Genomic DNA, 23,288 nt, shown 5'->3' on the forward strand with positions numbered 1-23,288 from the left:
GGTAGTAGTAGTAGAGGATGATGGGGCTTTGAAAGGAAGGAGAGATTCATATAGAAGATAAACAAGGGGAGGGGGGTGACCGCATATTACAACATAGTACAGCATATTATGAATAATGCACAATACTATATTAGTTAACCATTGTTGTCGATACTTATCAACAAAATGAGTAGTAGCTACTGCTCATTTTTGTCCCTCTCTCTCTCTCTAGTGATTGTCTGCTCATTTTTTTTATTATAAGTAGATTTATTAGAATGAAGTAACAACCCCTCAGCTGAATAGATCTCCCCCCTCCCTTCCTACTCCCAACAGGTCACTTGTAACAACAACTACTATTAAAATATAAATAATAAGTGCATTGCACATACTTAATGCACCTGACCTAATTATGACTGACATGAGTGAGTTTGGAGTAGGGTTTCTCATTTCCCGGGAGGTATTCTTTGATCAGGATTCCGGAAAAGAAGTGTTTAAATAACGGGATAATGTTTAAATATCCCGTTATTTATTTTTCAAACTTAGAATTGTTACAAAATAGGAAACTTGGAAGTACGTACAAAGCACGATATCTTTGTCTGACTTCTTTATACAGGTTCGACTCATCTGTGAAATTTAAGTATTTCTTTTCATATTTTATGAAGAAATAATGCGATAGGCTAACCCATCACATATATATTCTCAATACCCATGTGTTCTAAATTTTTATCAGCATCACTTTAAAGCAGGTTACCAGATATATCGTGCCTGTTCACGTATAGGTTCATTGATTAAAGGAAGTCTCCTTGAGAATAATTCTTAACCCAATATCATGTGTATACTTGCATACTTATGCGTCCAGACGTACGATATATGTGCTATTGTGTTTTTTTAAAGCCATTGTGTCCTAATTTTAGAACTAAAAATACAGACCTTTTATACAAATATGGAATAGTTATCAAATCATTTACTTATTTTCTTTTTCCAAGTATCAAGCGTATGATGTACTTGTATATATGTATAGAGTATATTAGTCCCCGGATTTCCCGGTAATTTTCCATAGGTCTGAGAAATAACGGAACAATGGGATCCCCAGAGAGAAACTATAGTTTGGAACATTCCTCTTTTTATATACTTTTTTTTGTATCTTCATTCGATTCTATGTATTTTAATTTCCTTTCCGAATGATTTGCAATAGTTGGATATTGATGAGTAACACCCCCCTCCCCCCTCATCGCTATAATATCATTAGCAATAATATTTGAACTACATTTCATTTCAACAATAAAAACAACTGCTTATTAATATTAAAGATGACCTTATTCTAGTTCTACATATTTACTATCTAATATGCATTTTTGTAACATATTGATAATTATAGGTGCAGTGGATAAATATCGACTCCGAAGAAAGTTCCCCCTACCCAGAACCATTTGGGATGGAGAGGAAACTATCTATTGCTTTAAAGAAAAGTCGCGAAAGTACCTCAAAGATACCTACAAGGTAATTTATAATTAACTATATGTACATTTCCCTCAAATGTTTTCATGTGACATCTTGTCCAATGACTTTTTTTTAAATATAAATTTGTAAAATCTACGGTTTTATTGGACAAATGATACGTCGTATTAAAAATAAATTTTAAATTAGCGTTTTAAACCAAATTCCAGAATATTTTCTCTAACAAGTAAAAATGTTAAATCCAAAATCTCTTTTGTTAAATTACCAAGATTCAAAATATCAAAAGTAAAAAAACAAAACAAGCATCAACGATAGGAGAGACTGGGTACGGTTGCCATACTATCTTGTTTAATTACTTAAAGTTGGTTGGACTCAGACGCACAAAAAATTTGCCTCATCATACCAACACATAACATTAGAATCTATTCTAATGTTATGTGATCAGATTGTAGTTTTTCCACAAATTGTACTTGAATGCGACTTGTCAAATGTTGCAATTGTCCTTCTAGTCAAAAATCAAGTTTAAATTGATAAGATCCATCAAATCATGCTACTGTCCCAACAGATAGTAACGGAATCAGTAGTTCAAATGATATCCGTTATAGGAAAACTACTCAAAAGCCGTTTTGATCCAAAGTTGATCCAATATATTGATTTAAATTCACACAATAATCGTCATTATGTACATGTTGTGAATATAGCTTTTTTGATATTCGAAAACTGTCCTCAGACTTCCCTACTTTATTCATTTCAAAATATGCTAACCCCATTATATAAAGAATTGTATGCCATTGTTGCAAATATCCCACTTATATTAACGACTTCCCTATTCTAATGTACTCCAACATAGACCAATCGCTATCCCACTCCGGATGAGAAAAGGACTCTTTCCAAGAAAACGGGTCTATCTTTGACGCAAGTCTCGAATTGGTTCAAAAATCGAAGACAACGAGATAGAACGCCGAATAATCGTGGGTAGGTTCCTTTTTTATTTTTTTTCCTGTACATGTATTTGACTTCTTTTGTGGGAAGGAAAGAAAGAAAGAAAAAAGGTAGCGGAGGCGCTGAAGCAGACGAGAAGAGATGCTTTAAAAAAGGCTCCTCCTATTTTTTCTTCCTTTCTTTCCTTTTCTTAGAAAATAAAGAAAGAAAAAGAAGAAAGATCCTTTAAGATCCACTCTATCTCTTTTTTCTTTTTCTTCCCTTTTCCCTTTCCTCTCATTTACAAATTAGCCATTTAAAAAAGAAAAACAATTTTTCGTCAAATTTGCTTTCCTTCTCCCTTCCTCTTTTTGACAAACAAATAATTTACTTACATAAGTTTACAAGTAAAATCATTCATTGTTTCAATGATCCAATAGCTTTTAAAGCTAACGATAAATTGCCCTTACCAATGATGTCTTAGTAGATAGATAGGTAGGAAAAGAAACTACTAATTATTCAACGTCAATACCTTAGTTAGTCAGTCAATGACTTTCCTGCTTGCATATGACATAGATGGGTATTGTCTATGCATTGTACCGTGCGTCTCTTTTTCTCTTTGCACTTTTCATTGTTAAATGAAAATTGTTACCTATAACATCTTAGACCCCTTTATGTATTAAAAACAGGGTGTAGATATATTTATTACAAATAGACCAAGAACTAAGATGCTATTTTTGGACTCATAGCTTCAAATATACTTGGCAAAGTACAAAAGTTGCTTTAAAATGGTTGTTTTTAGCCCATAAATCCTAATTTTTATTTACAAATTAAAATGGTACAAGAAGCCTTAGCCAATTTCAGTGTTTGGGTTGTTCCCAACAACAGAAAGGTTTTTCTCCTTGTTTAAATATGGATGCCGCATCTAACATATGCCTATATTAGGGGTTGTCTAATGCCCCCACAAAATCTTAAATTTATACTTATATATGTGTGTCGTGTCATTTAATTATATTAATATTTATCTTGAGTACAAAGCTGATGCAATTTTTGGAGTCAAGCGACAAAAAATATAAACATCAAATTTTTGTCGTTTTTGAATCCGTCTAATATTTTTTTTTCTATATATATATATATTTTATATCAAAACTCAATGCTTATAACATATTAATATCATTTCCCCAAAATTTTTAATTAATTATTAATTATGTATACATTGCGCACAGCTAATAAAGTAAATATAGTCATTTTTTAAAATTATCTTCCCTTTTTTTGGGTAACGATTGGCATTTTTCGAAAAAGTAGTCAAAATACTTTATAACAGTTCTTTTTTAATCTAAAATATATATTAATAAAAAAAATTATCGTAGACTTTCCTAAACCCCAAAATGTGATTTATATAGTTTTTTTTTCACTTTTTCTAAAATTTGATTGTAAAAAGGTCTCCCTTGTTTGGACAAAAAGTTGGGCAATCAGCTTCACCCTAACCTATATGTGTATTGTATGTGTACCGTGTGTCTCTATTCCTCTTGGCTCTACTATAATCATTACATTAATATTTAGAACATATTTAGAACCTTAATATATTCAAATCAATCTGTACAAATATTTTTTTACAGATAAACCCCCAATACTAAATAATATCAAATGTACCATTTCGGACTTTTAAGATCGTATTGAGACGGGCTAATAGGCTTAAAAATCCTTATTTTTTAATCATCAATCCATTTTTTACTCATTTTAAAATGACTATTGCAAAAATGGCCTGAAAGGCCTCAAACTGAGATTTTTTTTATTGTCCCTAAAATTCCTGAAAATGTCTTTGTGCAAGAGGGGAGGGGGGCATAATAAGGCGAAAATGGAACAGACTAATGTGTATTGTGTATGTACCGTGTGTCTCTTTTCCTCTTTGCTCTCTATGTAGTCATTGTTTTTTATTGTTAAATGAATATATCACGGTACATTATTTTTATTTTCATTATAATATATTTGAATTATAAAATAAAAGGTAACTTGACACTTGCCCCGGTTTAACAGGTCGTTTAAAAATATAAAATATGAAAAAAAAAAAAAAAAAAATTCAAAGAAAATTGGCTATAGCTATATGTATGTATATACGTAGGGTCGAATAGAGTGCGCTTCTTTGCCTCTATCCCACTCTCCTGGTTATTGCTATTATTATAATTTTATATGTATATATGTAACTTGACACTTCTTTTTAACAATTACAACTTCTACTACTAACTCAAGACGAGGAGCATTACTCCTAAGGTACCTTTAGGCTACTACCTCTTTGGTCTATATTCATAAATAGTTGCTCTTAGGGATGTTGGACTCGAGTAATGAGTATCGAGTTTGAGTTAAAGCAATATTTTGGACTGAGGGTATATCAGTCCCTAATATGGCATTTATAATTATAGGCCTTGTCCCACGTCACGTATTATCCCATTTAATGTTATCAGTCCTTACAAAACGTGGCATATTCCAAAGCACTCTCTACAAGGCCTCACTTTCACTATAATTATATTAAAGTATCTCATTTTACTATTTGAATTGGCTGAGTAAAATTTTGAAGGGTCTTTCAAACAAGTGAATATTTTGCCGTTATTCTTAATTTAAGTCTTCAAATTATAGATGATCAATTTAGGATCACGTGACTGGTAGATGGACATCAGTTCCAAAAATAGACATCATAATCTATAATGACGTCATGTATCAAATACTGTTCTATTGGAGGGTTTTTAGTACAATATTGACAAAATTTATAAAAAATTTTGGGACCCATACATTCCTATTTTTCCCCCCTGATAAACCAAATAATAAAAAGCTAACAGAGTTTAACAAAAGCCTAATTATTTTATACTATGATGGGATTTTCTTGACCCTTCTCACAAATGTGACACATGGTTGAAGAAACAGGAATGAAAAATGGCCCATAGCATACAAATCCATAACTTTCTTATTTATCCTTTAAACTTATCATGTTTGATATTCTAGCATACTATGTTTAAATCTGTGTTTTACACATAAAGGCCTTTAGTTTGATAACAAACATGACCAGGTTCTTGGAAAAAGTAAGGAATTTAAAGATGTTTATGTTATGGACACCATTACATACCATATATGTATAATAGCGTATTGTGGCAACCCAGAACCATCCTTGATTTCATTGATTTTTGCAATCATGTTTCTATTAGCAAGTGTCACATTTGAAAGTATGGGTCAGACGTGTTTGATGCACCTTCAAAAGCTAATCAAGAAAAAATAAATTTATTTTGAGCAAAAATTAATTGGCATTGAATTCAATATTAGTAAATCAAATTTTATCATTTGATATCAGAGTCTCACAATTTAAACCGCCATTACTTTAGAATTTTTTATTTATTTATAAATATAAAATCTTATTATGTCAAGATAAAAATAAATGCACCATTTTTGGGCCTATAAAATCTGATTTGTATTCAAGCCGAGTTGGAATAAGGGCATTAAGCAAAAATAAATATCTTATCATTGAATTAATAAAATCCACATAAGTTCAACAGTTAAGTGTCTGTTTGAATAGACTTAAATAAGGCAGTCAATTTTATTAATCAAATAATGTATGTAAGTAATTTATGAAAATATTTATTTGCATAATAGGAAGTTATTTTAAGAAGTTGTCTATAATCACACAATTAAATTGACATATCATCTGCATCACGTACTGCCAATTATATTTAATCTTGTAAATGATGTTAAACATTACTCAAATATTTCAAACTTTGATCATTTGAGTTTAGCAGAGCTTTTCAGTTAATCCTTCGCACGAGTTCAAGTAACACTAATAGTTATACACTTATATTTATAAAAGCTTTACATTTTTGCATAAATCTTGACTACGTCTTCATTGTAACATGACTTGCATTCATCCGGTATTCAGGTGTTAGACGTTCTTATCAAGAGATTTTGAAAAACAAAAAAATATATAAACAATTCAACTGATTTCTTATCGTCATATCGTCCTAAAACACTGCATTGCAATTACTCCCTTTTTCAATTAAAAAGACAATTGAGTCGTTTTCTATATATTTTGTATTTTTCGTTTTTTTTTTACTTTTAACTTTGAACTTTAACCCTTTTTCTGAAGGAAAAATAAAAATTACCTTATCTTTCACGACTAACGCACCCTCATACATATCTTCATAAAATGTATATATATATATTACAATCAAAGTGTGCTAAAAAGTAAGCTTTATTAATTAGACAAGGAGACCGCATTCCAAAGTCATGTAACTCTCTCAAATAAGTCACCATTTTTGTATATAGTATTAGATATTATTGAAAAATGGCTCTCTCTTTTTTTTTTGTACAAGTACATGTTGAATGAATTTACAATATTATATGTAAATTCAATTAGATGGTCAATATGTATATCATAGAAGTAATATTTGTTGTGAGTAAACATGAAAACAATCTTGGACAAAAAATAAGAAAATGACATTTTTTTGAAATCATGTAGAAATACAGCTCAATATTTTATAGACATTTTTTGGTCAATTATAGACTTTATATTCAAATTTCTCGGTTTGGTTTAGATACCCAAGAGTGTAAAGTATACTTTATAAGCTATAATTCAATTATGAGACTTAAAACCACCCCGATATGGTCTTTCAAATGAAATACATCAATTTATAATTTTTATATTATGACGTTAAACTTTTGCTACTTTAACTACGATTTGCAGCACAGTCAAAGGATTAATCAAAATTAATTGAAGATAGAAATTGATGCTCATTATTAGTCGACGATTAAAAATGTAATACCAGCTCAGTTTTGAGAAAAAATATTCTAGCTTGTTTTTGAGTTGACGGGACACGAATGTGCTTACTATTACTAATGCTCTCTAACTTTAATTTGGCTTAAGAAACATATCTTATATACCCTTTAAAATCAAATCTAATGAAATATTTCTAAATTTGTCATTGTGACAATGAATTTCTTGCAACTGAAAGTGCAATTTGCAGAATCCTCAAAGGACTAATGAGAATAATTTGTTAATAGAAATTTATCACAATGATTATTCAAAGAATACAAATACTCAATTTTGAGAAATATCTTACTAGCTTGCTTATGTATTCACAAGTCAGATTGGCCCTTTTGTTGACTAATTGATAAGTGAAATGCGCTTTCTTCACGTGACTTTAATTTACTCCTAAATTTTGAGCTATCTTTTTAAAGTTCGTATCTATAATAGCTGTGCAATCCTCATTATCTGATTTAAGATCTCATGAGTGACTTGCACAACCATGTTGATCGAAACATTTCACAAAGACCCAATTGCTTTAGAATCTCAAATCCTGGTATTACTTCAATACAAAATTATTCAGTTTAAGGAGATGACTGAAACACGTTCTTCAATTCATCATTTGATTGCAGGTCAATCACCTCAAGTTGCAGTCCAGGAACGCTCCCATATTTTTATACAAATAAATGAACCTGCCCATTCCATAGCCCATTGGGCAGGGATAAAAACGGGTACTTCACCAGTTAAAAACCACAATCAAAGTTTTGAAATCTTTGATCTAATTTTCTGATCAGACCTTTGATAAATTATTTTATATTTTATCATTGCTATTAAATCCGCTTCATAGGCCGGATTTGACCCGTGGGTAGCTTGTTAAGAATCCCTGTTTTAATATATTGACACACCACATATATATGATGTTTAGTTATGGGTTTACAAACTCATAGTTGTGAGTTAGTTAGTGAATTAATTTTTATGGACTTCCATTTTCTATAGATTCATTTCATTTCCGGATGTCCTTTTCTATTAATATATTAATTGCCACAGGAGTATTTTGCCGTATTTTTATTACCATTACAATACAAACTAATAGTCATATTTATATTTATGTGTAATTTCCGTTACTTTTTGCCCATAAATAATGAGTATTTGTAGTAGTATTATTTTGGGGAGTGCAATAAATGGATTGTCTATGCATAAAATCCACTTTTTGTTTTGGATGTGTTTTTTGGGGAGGGGGCACTTTGTACTTGAATACTTAAAGAAGTTCTACAAGGAAGGAAAATGTACATTTTCTTAGGGTCATTAATTGTGTTTTCTAACTAGTACATATAGGCAGAAACAGAGTAGACTTTTGAACACATGCGGTACTCATATTACGTATTACATAGTACATTCACATACAAGTAGTTTTTGAAGGAACTTTTTTACTTAATAAAAAATAATATGTATATGTACACAAAGGTCACAACCAACAACTTGTAGTTTATTATTATTATTATGTAAAGAAGATGAAATAATAATAACAAAAAAAAAAAAAACAATTTATATATTCTTCTGATGAAGTTGCTCCAATGATGATTTTTCTTCATTTTTCTTTGAAAAATAAAAGAAGAAAGAAAATATTTAGATGTAATTCGAGTACTGACATAGAAATAGAAGGAAAAAAAATCTAGCAACAGATTTTTATATTTTTATCTCTCTTTCCCTCTCTATTGAAATACGAAGTGGCGTTTACTAAGGGTCATTAGGTATCCGATTTCTCTTTCTTTTCCTTTCTTTTTTTATTATTAGTATGATATTATTTATTATTATTCAATGTTTTTTAAATATATATATATATTTTTTTTTTTGATTTTTTAAATATCTTATCAGAAACGTCTTTCATCGACGTTTGATTAAAGGGAGTAAAGAAGAGTGGTGATTTGATTATATTAACTGTATATTATAAATATATAATTAATCAAACAAAAATTACAAAATCATGCTTTGTGTATACGTACTAGGGGTCAGACACGAGACTCGGTCCAAGACCAAAATTCGGTTATTTGAGTTGAGACAGAAATTTAATGGTTTTCTATCATGGTCTGATTTTTACAGTCTCAATCTGTAGATTGATTTTATTCCCTATATTGATTTATGCAAAACATTTAACTTGTTTGACGTGATTTTAATGAACTTTACAATTTTCCAAATCGCATGACGCCTTTCAATAATTCATTTATAGAATCGATCTAGACCGTTTTGGACTCAAAATAAGTTTCTACAGCAAATTTACACCATAGAGTGAAATTAAATCGTTTTCAAATTTTGGATTGGTGTTTTTAAGTCTCAATCTATGGATAGATTTTATTCGCTTGACTGATTTATGCAAGACAACAACTTGTTAAGACATCATTTTATCGATTTTTACCATTTTGAAGCATACATGACGCCATCTATATGTTGAATCGGTCTAAACTGATTCGGACCGATATTTTGTTCAAGACCGCGGTCCCTGACTATAGACTGAAATTTAACCACGTTCAAATCGTGGATCTATTTTTTTTATCTAGTCTATGGGTCAATTTCTGACCCTATGTACTAATTTATGCAACGTATTTTACTTCTTAAGATGTCATTTTAACAAATTTCACAATTTTGAATCACTCAACAATTTATCTATAGAATCGGATTAGACTAATTTGGAGTGATATTTTGGTTTCAACTACGATTTCCGACTATAGACCAACATTTCATAGTTTCCCAATCGTGGACCATTTCTTTTTGCGGTCTCCATCTATGTGCTGATTTTTTCCCCTATCCTGATTTATGCAACACATTTGACAATTTTGAAACAAATTTGATGTTATCAACAGTTCATATAGAGATTCGGTCTACACCAAATGTTAAACGAGACGGTTCTTGCCTGTTTTTTTGTAAGACGGATACACACCAATTTTTTCTTTGCGACTGATCTATAAAGCTTTCTACTTTGAAACAGGTCCGGACTGATTTTTTAAGGACTGAATCATAGCGGTCTAGAATTTTCGGATCAAAATACTTGTTAGTTTTTTTTTCTAATTTAATAACTCAACTGGGTTTGACTGAAGTCGAAACAACACTATTTTAAATGAAGAATTTACTGTACTTTGGGTGAGGACAAGGTAAAAATGTAATATTACATATATGGTTGATATAATTATGATGTAATTTTCGATTTTTTTAAATGAAAATAACAAATTTATAATAAGCAGACGGAGGCACATTCTAAAGTACAAGTGCATACTCTTACATTACTCATAAATACATAATAAATGCGTAATTACAATAGATCAAAATGAAATGATGGGGTCAATTAACCTAGTTGGTCATATTAAAATGACTGATGTTGTAATTTAATACAATGTAATGATACGTAGAAATTGTAACTTGTACAGTCTGTTTATACAAGTTACAACTTGAACAGAAATTGCAATTTGAACACAACATATATACAGACTTGTAGTGCCCATAATTAGTCCTGTATTTGTGGCCAAGAAGCCATTTGTTGATGTGTGCCATTTTTCAAAATATTTTATGTTAATACATAAACGATTAAATAAGTACACGCTATACAATATTTAATGTGTTTTTTTATATATAAAATTATCATTTTGGGAAAGAATCATTTACAACCTTTTGGAAGATTTTTAATTCATATAAAATAGTTATAAATTATATATTGCTTTATTTGGATTATTTATGACTATTTTAAGGTAACTGAATATTAATTAATTACAGAATGATTCCTCTTATTCAAATGAACTTATACATTGTTAACTATAGATTCAAACCATAATTTGATTTATTTGACTTAATTTGGCCCACCATTGTCAAAATAATGTTTACTACTTTAATTTGCAATTTACTATGACTCCAAAGTGTTAATAAGAAATAATGGGTTTATAGATTTTGATGATAATCAATTTCGTCGAAGAAGAATATAAACAGGGGCAGCAGTAGGGGTGGGCTGGAGGTGCTTTAGCCCCCTCCCTCAATTAAGGAATTTTTACTAGAAAATTTAATATTCGAAATTTTTTTTCGAATTCTTTTTATTTGAATTAAATTTTTCTAATTTTTTACCTTGAAAATTAAAAAAAATTTAATATGTCGTGAATATTTGTGGATTTTTGAAATTTTTTTTACAAATCAATATTTGGAATTTTATTAATTTTTGATTTGTTTTTTTTTTCTCGAAAAAGTGTGATATTTGATATTTAATGTTTGGAAATTTTTTTCAAAAATTTTAAATTTTTGTATATTTTGTTTTTTTACATTTTTTTCAAAAAAAAAATTAATCCAAAAGCCAAGGCCTCCCCAATATATAATCCTGCAAACACCCCTGACAAATATAATACAAACTCAGTCTGACAAAATATCAATCTAACTTGCTTGTGAATCGACGTTCCAGAGAATTAATCGACAAGACTTGACATTTAACAAATAAAAAAGCTCAATTGACAAAGTTTTGGATCAGTTAACCCTATATATATATATTACGTATGTCATATGTAATAAGTTAATACTTATAGTTGTTAAAAATATTAGCTACCGGTATGCTAAAAAAATGAAACAGAAAATCAACATGGTATGCCTGACAATTTGAATAATGTTTTGAAGAAGGGCAATTTATCTGTTATGACGTTCCATTAGATTAGCTGTGAGTACCTAAAAGATGAAGGAAATTAACAACAATCCCACTCTGTATTTTACAAGGACATTGGCAAGAATTACTCCCATGACGATCATCAAATCTAGGTACTTTGAGTCAAATAAGGAGTTACACATATGCCCTCTTCGTATTTTACATAAAAGCAATTACTTTATACTGAAATAATCTATAAAGATAAAATTATTAATAATAACAGGGTTGGAAAATAAATAACAAACATTGCTCAGGCAGCCAATACAAAAAACCTCGCGACTATCAAATATAATATATTTTACAACTCTTATAGTACTTGTATATACGAGTTTTTAAAGATGCAAACTGTATTCAGAGCTAAAATTTATGTTGACCTACGATTTTTTTATATTGAAACAAGCTGGTCGAGAGTTGACAAATGGACTTGTTTTATATTTTTTCATAGGAACCATTTCTTTGACTTACGAGCTCCGTCAAGGAACGAATTAAACTGGTATAGGGGTGTCCGTAGGGAGTGGGCTGGACCTCCCCCCCCCAAAAGAAAATAAAGGAATTTTTGCTGTGGATTTTTTTGAAAAACATTCCAAAAACCAACTCCCCCCACCCCAAAAAAATAAATATTTATATATATATATAAAGTCGAATATTCATCAAAAAACATTTGTCAAATATATATCTTGACATAGTTACATGGATTAACGGCTGACTTTTGAGTCCATTACTTATTTATAATGAATTTTGTGGTGGTGTAAGGGAACATTCAATTAGATGATTTTTTTAAAAAGTTTTTTCATTTTTTTCTTTAAAAAAAACAATAACAACAAGTGGATGAAATGAGTGACTTCTTAATTATTTTTTGTTCACTTCGTTTTTCTTTCCCCTTGAAGGTGACGGTAGATGTAGTGGCGGTGGTTCTTAAAAAACATATTCGTGGTGTTTTCTAACATCTGTTTCGTTAATAGTTTTTCTTTTTTTTTCAAAAATAATAACAACCTGATTTTGAAGGAAAGAAGAAAAGGTCAAGAGAGTTTTTTTTTTTTTTACTTTTCTTGAACATGTTGTTTTAAGATGTTGTATGTATATTTTATGCTCATACAAGAATAACTTTATTAGGAGGAATGACGTTTTTATGTCTCTACTAGGGTTTCTAATTTCCCGGGATTTTTTTTTAAATTTCGGAATCCCGTTAGTGAATAATAAATAATGGGTGATTGAAGTACTTCTTTTTCAGTAGAAATAATTCATTTTAAGACAGTCCTACAAATATATTCTCGATTATCATTTTGTTATTGTGCACAGTATGGTTTTTAGAGCTTGTAGGTCTCGCTTGATTGAATATTGTATCCCAATTTGTCAATAAGTGAGGAACACACTAATAATTGGTGAAACAACCAATTAGTGATTCAACCTATGCATCACTAAAATCAACCTATAAAAAATCTGAAATGTTACATTTCAGACTGGTTCAAAAACGCATATTATATTCCAAATACATAATTTTATTAAAGATATTTGTAGAAAAGGTGCACACTGTATTTTGGTCATTCTTCAATTTGTATTTAACGTTCAATTTATAGAATTACCTCTAATATATGTGTGACAAACATTGACAGGGTGCACCATATATAATGCTCCCTAATGTGTATTACAGACATATACTGATCTAAAAATAACATTCTTTCATATTTATGAAATGTCCCAGTCGTTTTGTATGTGGCATTGAGCGTGCATACATAGTGTACTGTATATAGTGCTCCCTAATGTATATCATATTTTTTATCGAAGAAAAAACAATTTAGTCGTATTAATAAAATAAAATTTAAGATTGGTATAAAATAAAAACGCGTGTATGTAAAAATGAATTAACTCTCACTGGCGTTTTGTATGTAGCATCGAGAGCAGTGTTTTTGTCAATATGCGCCCTAGAGACTAAAGTACTCATCAGTTACTACATTATATTTTTTTTTGTCAAACTCGGGTCATTATTCTATCATTCATAAATTAAAATAAGTATTTGGTAACACACAGAGGATTTCTTGAGGAGTAAACTTGTATATATTATTAAAGCAAAGGCTGCCTTTTAGCCCAACGCCAATTACTCCAGGCAAGGCCGGGTATGACCAATAATATACAATTAAATGGAGTTTATATTATGAAATAATCTAATGAAGATTACCCGTGTAAAACTCCGATTCATCCCGGGAAAACGGGATCCTGTTATCCCGAGAGAGACATCCTAATCTGTACATTGTACAAATTATGCAGTTAGTAGCAGTTAGTAGTTATATAATAATTGAAAGGTGAAGTTGGAAACTCGACACCAGTGAGCATTAATGTTGTGTATACTCGTACACATATATATATAGTAATAAAAATGAACATCACGTCCTATTGATGGTTTGTTTCATTATAGGCTAAATCCCCCTCTATTATTAAGTGGGATGTTCTCCCCTCAATAATATTCAAAACGAAAGAGTCTCTATTAACGAATTTGTCCTTAATTATAGAGTTAAATCAAAATCTTTCTAATCATTGGTGATGTTCTGCGTTCAACATATATATATTAGTGTTGAGAGTCGGTCTGATATCCCTTATTTTTCGCTTATTAACCGATTACGACCAATATTTTGGTCCACATACTATGATAGGAAATTTAATCGTTCTTAAACCACTGATTGTCAACTCACATCGAGATCATTGATGTAAATTTGCAGTATTATCTAAAAAAAACGATTTAGACCAATATTTCAATCCACATTGAACATAGCCTCATATTGTTGACCATTCTTTTATCGGTCAGTGACATTGAAATGAGTAACATATTTTGACGTCATCATTGAATTTTCGCTCTTATATGATTACTTCAAACTCCATTTAGAGCAATATTTCGGCCCACTTCGCAATTTCATACCGTGAACCAAAACTTAATTGCTCTCATACTGCTGACCGTTATTTTATAGGTAGACTCATATTGAAATGAGTCATTTATTTTCACTTTATTATTAAAGCAAATTTGTTCATTTGCAAGTTGATCATAGAACTCATCAATTGCAGTTAATTGTAAAATATTATCGGTCCAGAACGTGTTTTTATGGGACGGATCTCCAAATTTGTTCTCAAAACCGTTTCAAAGATGAAAAGTGATGGGTATCAAATAGTGATAAAAAATTACCAACGAAGTAAATCGAAACATTACATGTATATGTAGTTAGTTCTGTAGTTTGCACACTATTCAAAGACTTTTTGCATGGTGGTTTCCTTATTAAATTTGAGATAATTCGAGGATTCTTTATAGGGGATGAATAATATTTTTATATGAAGAATTCATGTAGAAAAAAACCTGAAAACCCTTTACGGTCCCCTTAGGATGTGTTTTTCAAAGTAGATTCATCTGTATACTTTCTGGGATTCCGTGCAAAACATTATCTGAGGAAAAGTTTTATCGAGCAAAGTTTTGAACTAAAGAAAGTTCTAAGTCCGATATACATAGTTTGGAAAACACTGTTCCAGAGCACCACTGACGCAAAGTTTCAGAACCCCCGAGTTAGTTATTTGAGTTATATTTAAAAAAATATCTATATTGCAATAATTTAAAAAATTGTGACCGTAACGGATATTTATAGATAAGGAATATATCTGGAGTAATAATGTCTACAACATTAATTCCTTTAAAAAATTCAAATACAAAGTAGGGAAAATAGAATCCTATTTAAAAGTTGGGAAACGTCTGTAGGGAAATCCTTGCAATGCAATTTCTTGTATTAATTATATATATATATTATATAAATGGATATATATTATATATTTAAAATATCCATTTAAGCTTCTTGAAAATAACAAAAACTAAAAAAAAAGTAAGGAAAAAACCGTCAAAATGCATAATTATTATTTCTTATGAGAAGTTAATTGATTTTCTGCCTCTATGTATATATTGTGTACATTATTCCTTTCCCCTTTATTTTTTTTCTCTTTTTAACCCCCTCTATTCCTTTCCTTTAAATCTTAACGTAAGTTATTCCCTGGGGGGTTTATCCACCCCAACATTAAAATGTACATTCCAGGAACATTAAAAGTATTTGTCCTTAGTAACTTTTACATATGATATAAACGCATGAATGAACATACTATTCTTTATTACAATTATGATCAATCCATCTATGGATTCATCATCTAAAATAGTAGTGTGACCCTTACAAATCAAATTTTTGCATTTTGTTTTCTGCATAATAAAATTTCACTGTGCAAAATAAATGTTGACTTTAGAAAATGTTGAGAAATTTACAATTTTAGTCAAAACTTTAAGAGCGGAGGGTTATCTCTTAATGTCGCTTAGATGTTAAAATTTTTGGACCAGGAATATATTTTCACAATTAAATGCGATTGAGAGTTTGGGAGAATGAATATTATAACATTTACAGGAAGATCCACACTACTTTAGAGGATTGATTATATCTAAATTAATAATATTATGAAACAAGACATGTTCTATATACAATAAGAAATCTCCCACACTTTTTCGTATATTTTGTTATTGGAGTTGTAGATTAATAATAAGACTAGATGAAAAATATTCTTTGTAACATCGATAATAAATGAAGTAAAAGTCCTCCGGACACAAAATGTACAGAGAATTTTCACTGATGTCATAAATTTCATCATATTTGAAGGAAAAGTCATTTTGGAGGCTCAAAGTTGATATTTTTTACTACATAAAATAAACTAATTTTGAGTAAATCAGAGTAAAAATTAAATAAATGGCTTCATGAATAAAAATAGACTTAACTTTTACACTTGAATACTACTTGATCCCAATGATAAACACTGATATATGAATTAAATCAAAGTCCTATATTAAAAAAAAAAAAAAAAAAACACATACACATGGCAAGGATTTGTTGAATTTTTATATATATTTTTTTTTGATCGATTAGGGAAAAATATCTAATTATTGGTAGCATTTTCTCACTATCCAATAACTCACTATTTTCCTTAATATTTATGAAAGAAGGGTTTTCATTTTTATAAAACTTGGTTGTTTAGGGCCCCAAAATGGTCCGTATCAACAATGCCTAAGTTACGTGTAAATGCTCTATATGATAAGTTAAGAATTTACATAGAGAATGTTATGAAAAATTGTTATACGCACAAGATATCCCAAAATAATATTTCAGTCTCTGGGGAGGATACACACTAGGGAAGCAACGATCAACAATTCCGTGTAAATATCCGTGTAATAATTCTGATATTGTAAAATCTCACTGGAACCACTACCCTAGCTAGTCTTGCTCAGCCTCTCACTTAGATACTTTTTAGGTCTTGAAAGAGGAGGATATATGCCATTGTACTCTTGGCCTTTGTTTGGCAACTTTGTCTGAAAAGTTTTTTTATCTCATTTATAAATGCGAAATTTGATCAAATAATTTTTTTCTAAGATATAAAAAACCTTTTTTAACAGCTTTTTTAAAGGTAAATTGAATTTTTTTTTCTTCTGAAAATTATATCATTTAAATTTTTTTAAACAAAAGATTTTTTTTATTTTGTTAAGTATAAAAATTCTGCAAAATGGTGTGAAGGGGCAATGTCCCCTTGTCCCCTACGGTTCAGTCGCCAGTGCCGCACATGCTGTCGTACCCATTGCTATGTGATATTAATGATTTTCGATCCAAAAATTTCGCTTAGATGATTGAATAAATGATTGTATTACAGAAGATGTGGGATTTCATAGATTAATATTTAAAATTGATCCTAATTGCAAAATCCCATATTTTTTGACCAAACATATTTCAAAAAGAGAAAAAAAAGTGTAAAATTCCGTTAATTACGCTAAATTAACAGCATTTTCTGGTTATCTAAATGACCTAACTATTAGTTGCCGGTACATCCCTAATAAACACCCCAGTGAAGTAATGGAGACTTAACCTTTTTTTAGCAAAATGCTTATTTTATTTCTTTTCAAAAATCGTTAAATAGTGATGAAGAATTCTTTCATTTTCTGCCTCATATTTGTCATCGTCGTTATTATATATATAGTATATGAATAATATGAACAATCCTTATAATATAGTATAATAATACACCCTCCCTCCTAATAATAAGAATAATCTATGTTTGAGAGGAGCACAATCACGGGGTGCTCCCCTCTGTCCTCCAACAATATAAAAGACACCCCATATTATTATTATTATTCCTTTATTATCGTTGTTGAAATTCGATATTATGTCGTTCTCTCTCTCTCTACTAAATGTTTAACCCCTCATATTATTATACAATAAAACGAGCAGGATTTTTCCTTCTTTTTTTGCTACTTACTTCTCCTCTGATTCTTCAAGAGGTCTCTTATAAGATTCTACATTACCATGTATTTCTTTCTGTCTTGTGATTACGTTTATTTAATGTTATATTATATAATATAAAAGTAAAATACAATTTTGTCAAAAAGTATTCTCCTTCCAGAGAGAAAAAGAAAGGGAAGAAAGGAAAGGGAAATAAATAAATCTTGACAGAAAATAAATAAAAATAAAAGAACAATTGAATTTCTTTCATATACATATGTACTGATATTATTTGTAAAATAAAAAAAAGAATTTATCAGAATCAAATTTCAAAAGCATTCTTGATTCTCTTTTTTTCTTACTTCTAATTTGTAAATATATATGCATTGTTTGTTTTTTCTGAGTAATCACTTATCACACTTATATGCAATAAATATTATAATATCAATCCCTCTTATTATTTCAGTGAATCGGGTCCTTTGGAGTCCCCTACTGGTCTAGACAGCGGGGAATTGAAATATCCCAATGACTGCTATTCTCCCAACAAACAATGCCTCATGGAGCAATCCCCTGTACTCAGAAGTAAGTGAATGATTGTATATAATTATGTATATTAGTTCTTCTCAAACTTTTTGATTTGTGATGGAATCAAAAATCTTTGGTTTCTTTTTTTTGTATATTAATAATGAGCAATTTGTTGATTTTGTATCATACAAATGCTTGTTTATGTTCAATTTTATGGTATTTTAGGAAAGAGACTGAAGTAAATTTATGGGATAACTTTATCTTACTTTCAAAATAGATGTGATTTTTGATTCTTTTTTTTATAAACATGAGTTCAATTTTTATTTAAAAACAATTTTTGAATCTTTTTTCTTCATCTTTAAGTTGAATAAAGTTTTGATTCTTTAAAAAAAATGATTTTGAATCTTTTTTTAAACATATCCATATGAGCTCAAGGTCCTTATAAGGACTGCGGTTCTTAACCGCACGGAACTAATATCCTTTCTATGAAATATTTGGGCGAAAATAAATAATCTTTAAAATAAAATCAATAAAATTGGGTTATAGAGTTTAAAGTGTACAGAACCATTGGTATAAGGCAATTTAGGCAGTGACTTTCTCGCAAAAACAAGTCTTGTAATGTTATACATATGGAGCTGACTCCACAGATTGAGAAGAACTAATAGGGATCCAAAAAGTTATTCATAAAAAAGAAGGGTTTAGTTTTATTAATATGACGTCATATATTGATTTAAATATAATAAAGAAATGTTTAAAACAGTTTTTTGGGAGGTACTCTGAGGCGTCCGCCGGATTAAATTGGGGAGGGGGTACATGGTTTTTGACTTTATTTGCTTTTTAAATTCCAAATGCTATTCACAAAGAAATCAAAAATCTATAGTTATACGCAGGAAATTACATTTTTTGAAAAAAATTCAAAAATTAAATTTCAAATATTAAATTTTTGGGAAAAAATTTAAAAAAATCTATGACTATTCACAAAACATCAATTTTTTTGGCAAAAATTTTAAAAATTAATTTTAAGTATTAAATTCTTTAGAAAACAATTTAAATATATAGATATTAGAGAAAATTAAACTTTGGGGAAAAAAATTTAAGCATTTAAAGTTTTTAGAGAAAAAATGTATAAATTAATTTTTTTGTAAAGAAATTTTGAGAGCTAAGTTAAATTTAGAATATTAAAATTTAAAGTAAAAAGCAAAAATTCCTTAATAGGGGGGTCAGCTCCTCCAGCCCTATCTCTGCGGACGCCCCTGGTAATAGCCAATTGTTCTACTCTGTTATGACGTCACTGATCGATTTACGTAGTTATTTTATAAATACTCTTTTTTTTTTTAGATTTTGGGATCGTTGGCTCTATCAAGAGCGAACATTGGGCAGGAATCCCCAATTATGGAGGCTATAGTAATAGTGGAACACCACCAGGACCTAACACAGGATTCGATCTAGCTTCACTTCAATCCCTTTCTCCATCTGGTCAGCAATAAACAGCCCTGCCACGCAACACGCAGGACGCGCCGCCACCTTCCAACGTTTTTAGACGCAATTTGACTTTTGTATTATTTTATTATTATTAAACCATAGAACACATATTTTATATTATTTTATTTCACTTTTATTTTAATTACAAAACGAACGACGATCATCTCTCACCGTTTGTTTTTGATTTTTTTTTGTTTTTTGGACCAAAGAATGTCGCACATTTATATATTAGTTATTATTATATCTCTGTTTTTCCCTTCTCGACGTCGTCGTTATTATAAAATGATTATTTTTTAGAAGAAAAGAAAAGATGAAGAAAATATTAAATTAATCTTCGCAAAGGATTTTAGTCGAGGTTGCGTCGATGCTATTCATTGTTTGTTCCGTGATTTTTATTATTAATACTCTATATTCTTTCTTCTTGTGTCGTGTGAACAAATTAATTAATAACAATACACGTATATTCATCGCAATAATTATTTTAATTCAATATATATTTTGTAAAAAAAAAATGACATTTAATGTTATTACAGAAATTATAATTATTATTTATATATTATATAAGATGCATACATACATAAATATATATTGTTTGAAAATGAAAAGAAACAAAGATTGATTAAAAGCACAGCCTTTTAGATTTATGTAGTTGATAATATCACAGATGATGAGCATGGGGTTAGCATAGAGAAAGAATACGATATATAGAGCATCAGGATGGGCGAATGATTGAGCAAGGATATTATTAGACTCAATGAGTACAATGTGACGTCACAGTTGTTTGTCTTTCTTATTGTTCGGCAATCCAATAGTATAATAATATTCAATTCTGATTGGCTCTGTTGGTGTATTATAAGAATCTAACCAATCAACTGGGGTTCCTTTGTTAAAATACACCTTTAAACCCTAGGATAAAATGCCGTAGAGTAACACCTCGAGGTACGAGTTTTTCATCGTTCATGTACAGAGCTCGCAATTCAAATAATTTATTGCCAAAAAAAAAAATAACTAGAAAATAAAAAAATAGTTTCAAGTGGCTCTCGTAATCTGTTGCCTTAAACTCTCGAACATGTTGTGACACTCGTATCTCAAGGTATTAGAATATATGTGTTTTTATCCTTTGTCTTAGCTGATGTTAATTGCTGCTAATAGAAGATTTTAATCTACCATAGCCTTAGAATGCCGAACTGTCAATCGAAATCCATTTGTTGTCACTATATATTTTCTCTCTCTATGGGGTGAAATCGTAGTATTATGGACTCATTTTCATATCATTCCTTTAACAAGAGTCGGGGGGCTCCACAATTTCCTCCCTCTCATTCATGGACGACGTGGAGTCACTTGAGAGGGATAAACGAATGTTGGTTAAACATCCATTCTGTCTCCTTGCAAGTCCTTTTATATTCCAATCAATAATATATGAAAAAAAAAAAATAAAGAAGCGTAATAAATGGACTTACATCCACACTGATGATAATCAAATGTTTAAATCTACTTTACCTTTGAACCCAAGGATATGAAAAGATTCATCTATATTCACAGCTGTGAATGCACTCATCCCATCCACATCCAAATCCAATTCTCCACGGTATATATTAAGTATGATATTATGAGGACGATTATCCGAGACAAAGAAGGGAGGTGACGTAATCCACTCCGTCAAGGCTCCTTGAGAGTCGGATAATTGCAGTTTTAAAAGACCTGTCTTTGTAGAAGATATTTTCAAACGACCGAGGGAGCCGGGGTCTTTCTTCAAAAATGATACTTCTAATTCCATTAGAGCCTCTTCTGTGAGTCCCAGACTCTTTTTAAGATCAAACGCAAGGGTGTTGTTAAAATGAGTCCTAAAAAAAAGTTAATTAAATATTGGCTAATACAGTATACAGTTGTGTGATTCTGGTCTGTTTTACGCCCTGGATGATAAATATGCCTACTGTATTATTTAGGGGAGGAAAATTGGGCGCTTGTGCGCGTCTTGGGCAGTAAATTACATTTCCACTTGCTAAATCTGGCCTTCCTTGCCCAAACGGTCGGTTTTAGAAAATACCGTATTTTTAAGCAATTTAGACAGATCAGGCACGAATTGTTATAATATATTTCAGAAACTATATTTGGGATCGTTTTTTTATTGGAGCTTTCTACTAAAATTCCGTCACAAGTAACAGTATTATTCTCATCTGTACATAATGACAATAAATCTCAACATATTTTGAATTTTAAAAGAAGGATTCGAGTATTTAGGAGATTATTTAAAAAGATGAGATGTCCGGACAAAAATTACCCGATTGTTCACTCAAGTATACAGCATAAAAAACATACTTAGGAGCCTTTGCAGACCCATATGCAGGTTGATCATTAGGAGTATCCGCAGTTTTAAGATCGCAATAAGTTCCATAGTATTCAGATCCAGAGCAAACACAGACGAATCCACGATCTTTTATATGACAAACTCCATTATTTTGACAGGGATTTGGATCGCACTGATCATTCCGTCGTCTTTGACAGCTCTTTCCTAAATATAAGAGTCTCATTAGAAGCCTTTACTTCATCATCCCTCCTTACCTGTAAAGTCCCTTTTGCAATGGCAGAGAAAGCCTTGCACCTGAGATATACAGAGTCCTTCATTTTTGCAGGGATTCCCACTGCAAGAATTCTCTTCACACTCCACCAAACCCCGTCTCCGGATCACCAAAGGCTCTCTCATGGATTGAAGGCTTATAGTCTTCTTGTTTATCTTGAGCTCCTTGATACAACCCACAAATCCAATGGAAGTACCAGCATTTTTACGAACTTTGTACATTAGTGGATAATCATTAGGATCCACGCCCCCGATCCACAAATGTCCCTGAAGGTTTAGAGTACGAAGAGAGCCCCTTGTGGAACCTATGACCTTGTCTGTTCTTTCTAATTCTAATAAACCATCTTGATGATAGCGCTTTGCAACCAAATGTGTCCATTTGCCCTTTTCAATTTTCCCATGGGATTTTAAAGTAACGGCGCCACTTCCTAAATCATAGCTGAATATGATATGCCTAAAATAATGAACATAAATTAGGCAAAACTGCATTAAATTAATATTAATTGCACATCAATTAAATGTAATTAATATAGCGTTACTTTATGTTCTTAAATACGTGACATTTATTATTCGAAGAAGAGAGAGGTATAAAGAAAGGAAATGTTCTGATCGTATTTTCATAAT

At 30.4% G+C, this 23,288-nt stretch overlaps 2 protein-coding genes across 2 annotated transcripts in view; one reads left to right on the plus strand and one right to left on the minus strand.

Moving 5' to 3' along the window:
* Positions 1-20,256, plus strand: part of LOC121115030 (uncharacterized) — a 28,533-nt gene extending 8,277 nt beyond the window's left edge. The window contains 4 exon segments of the mRNA XM_040709175.2: positions 1,358-1,479; positions 2,288-2,412; positions 18,546-18,661; positions 19,943-20,256. Of these exon segments, the coding sequence (XP_040565109.1) occupies positions 1,358-1,479; positions 2,288-2,412; positions 18,546-18,661; positions 19,943-20,091 (512 nt within the window). The 3' untranslated portion in view covers positions 20,092-20,256.
* A 296-nt stretch (positions 20,257-20,552) lies between these two features.
* LOC121115029 (uncharacterized) overlaps positions 20,553-23,288 on the minus strand; it is a 74,716-nt gene continuing 71,980 nt past the window's right edge. Inside the window, exons 5-8 of the mRNA XM_040709174.2 lie at positions 22,649-23,118; positions 22,406-22,598; positions 21,587-21,930; positions 20,553-21,481 (exon numbers count right to left, since the gene is read on the minus strand). Of these exons, the coding sequence (XP_040565108.1) occupies positions 21,366-21,481; positions 21,587-21,930; positions 22,406-22,598; positions 22,649-23,118 (1,123 nt within the window). The 3' untranslated portion in view covers positions 20,553-21,365. The remainder of the gene's footprint in view (positions 21,482-21,586; positions 21,931-22,405; positions 22,599-22,648; positions 23,119-23,288) is intronic.

This window comes from Lepeophtheirus salmonis, chromosome 3 (assembly GCF_016086655.4).
Source record: "Lepeophtheirus salmonis chromosome 3, UVic_Lsal_1.4, whole genome shotgun sequence".
Classification (NCBI taxonomy): domain Eukaryota; kingdom Metazoa; phylum Arthropoda; class Copepoda; order Siphonostomatoida; family Caligidae; genus Lepeophtheirus; species Lepeophtheirus salmonis.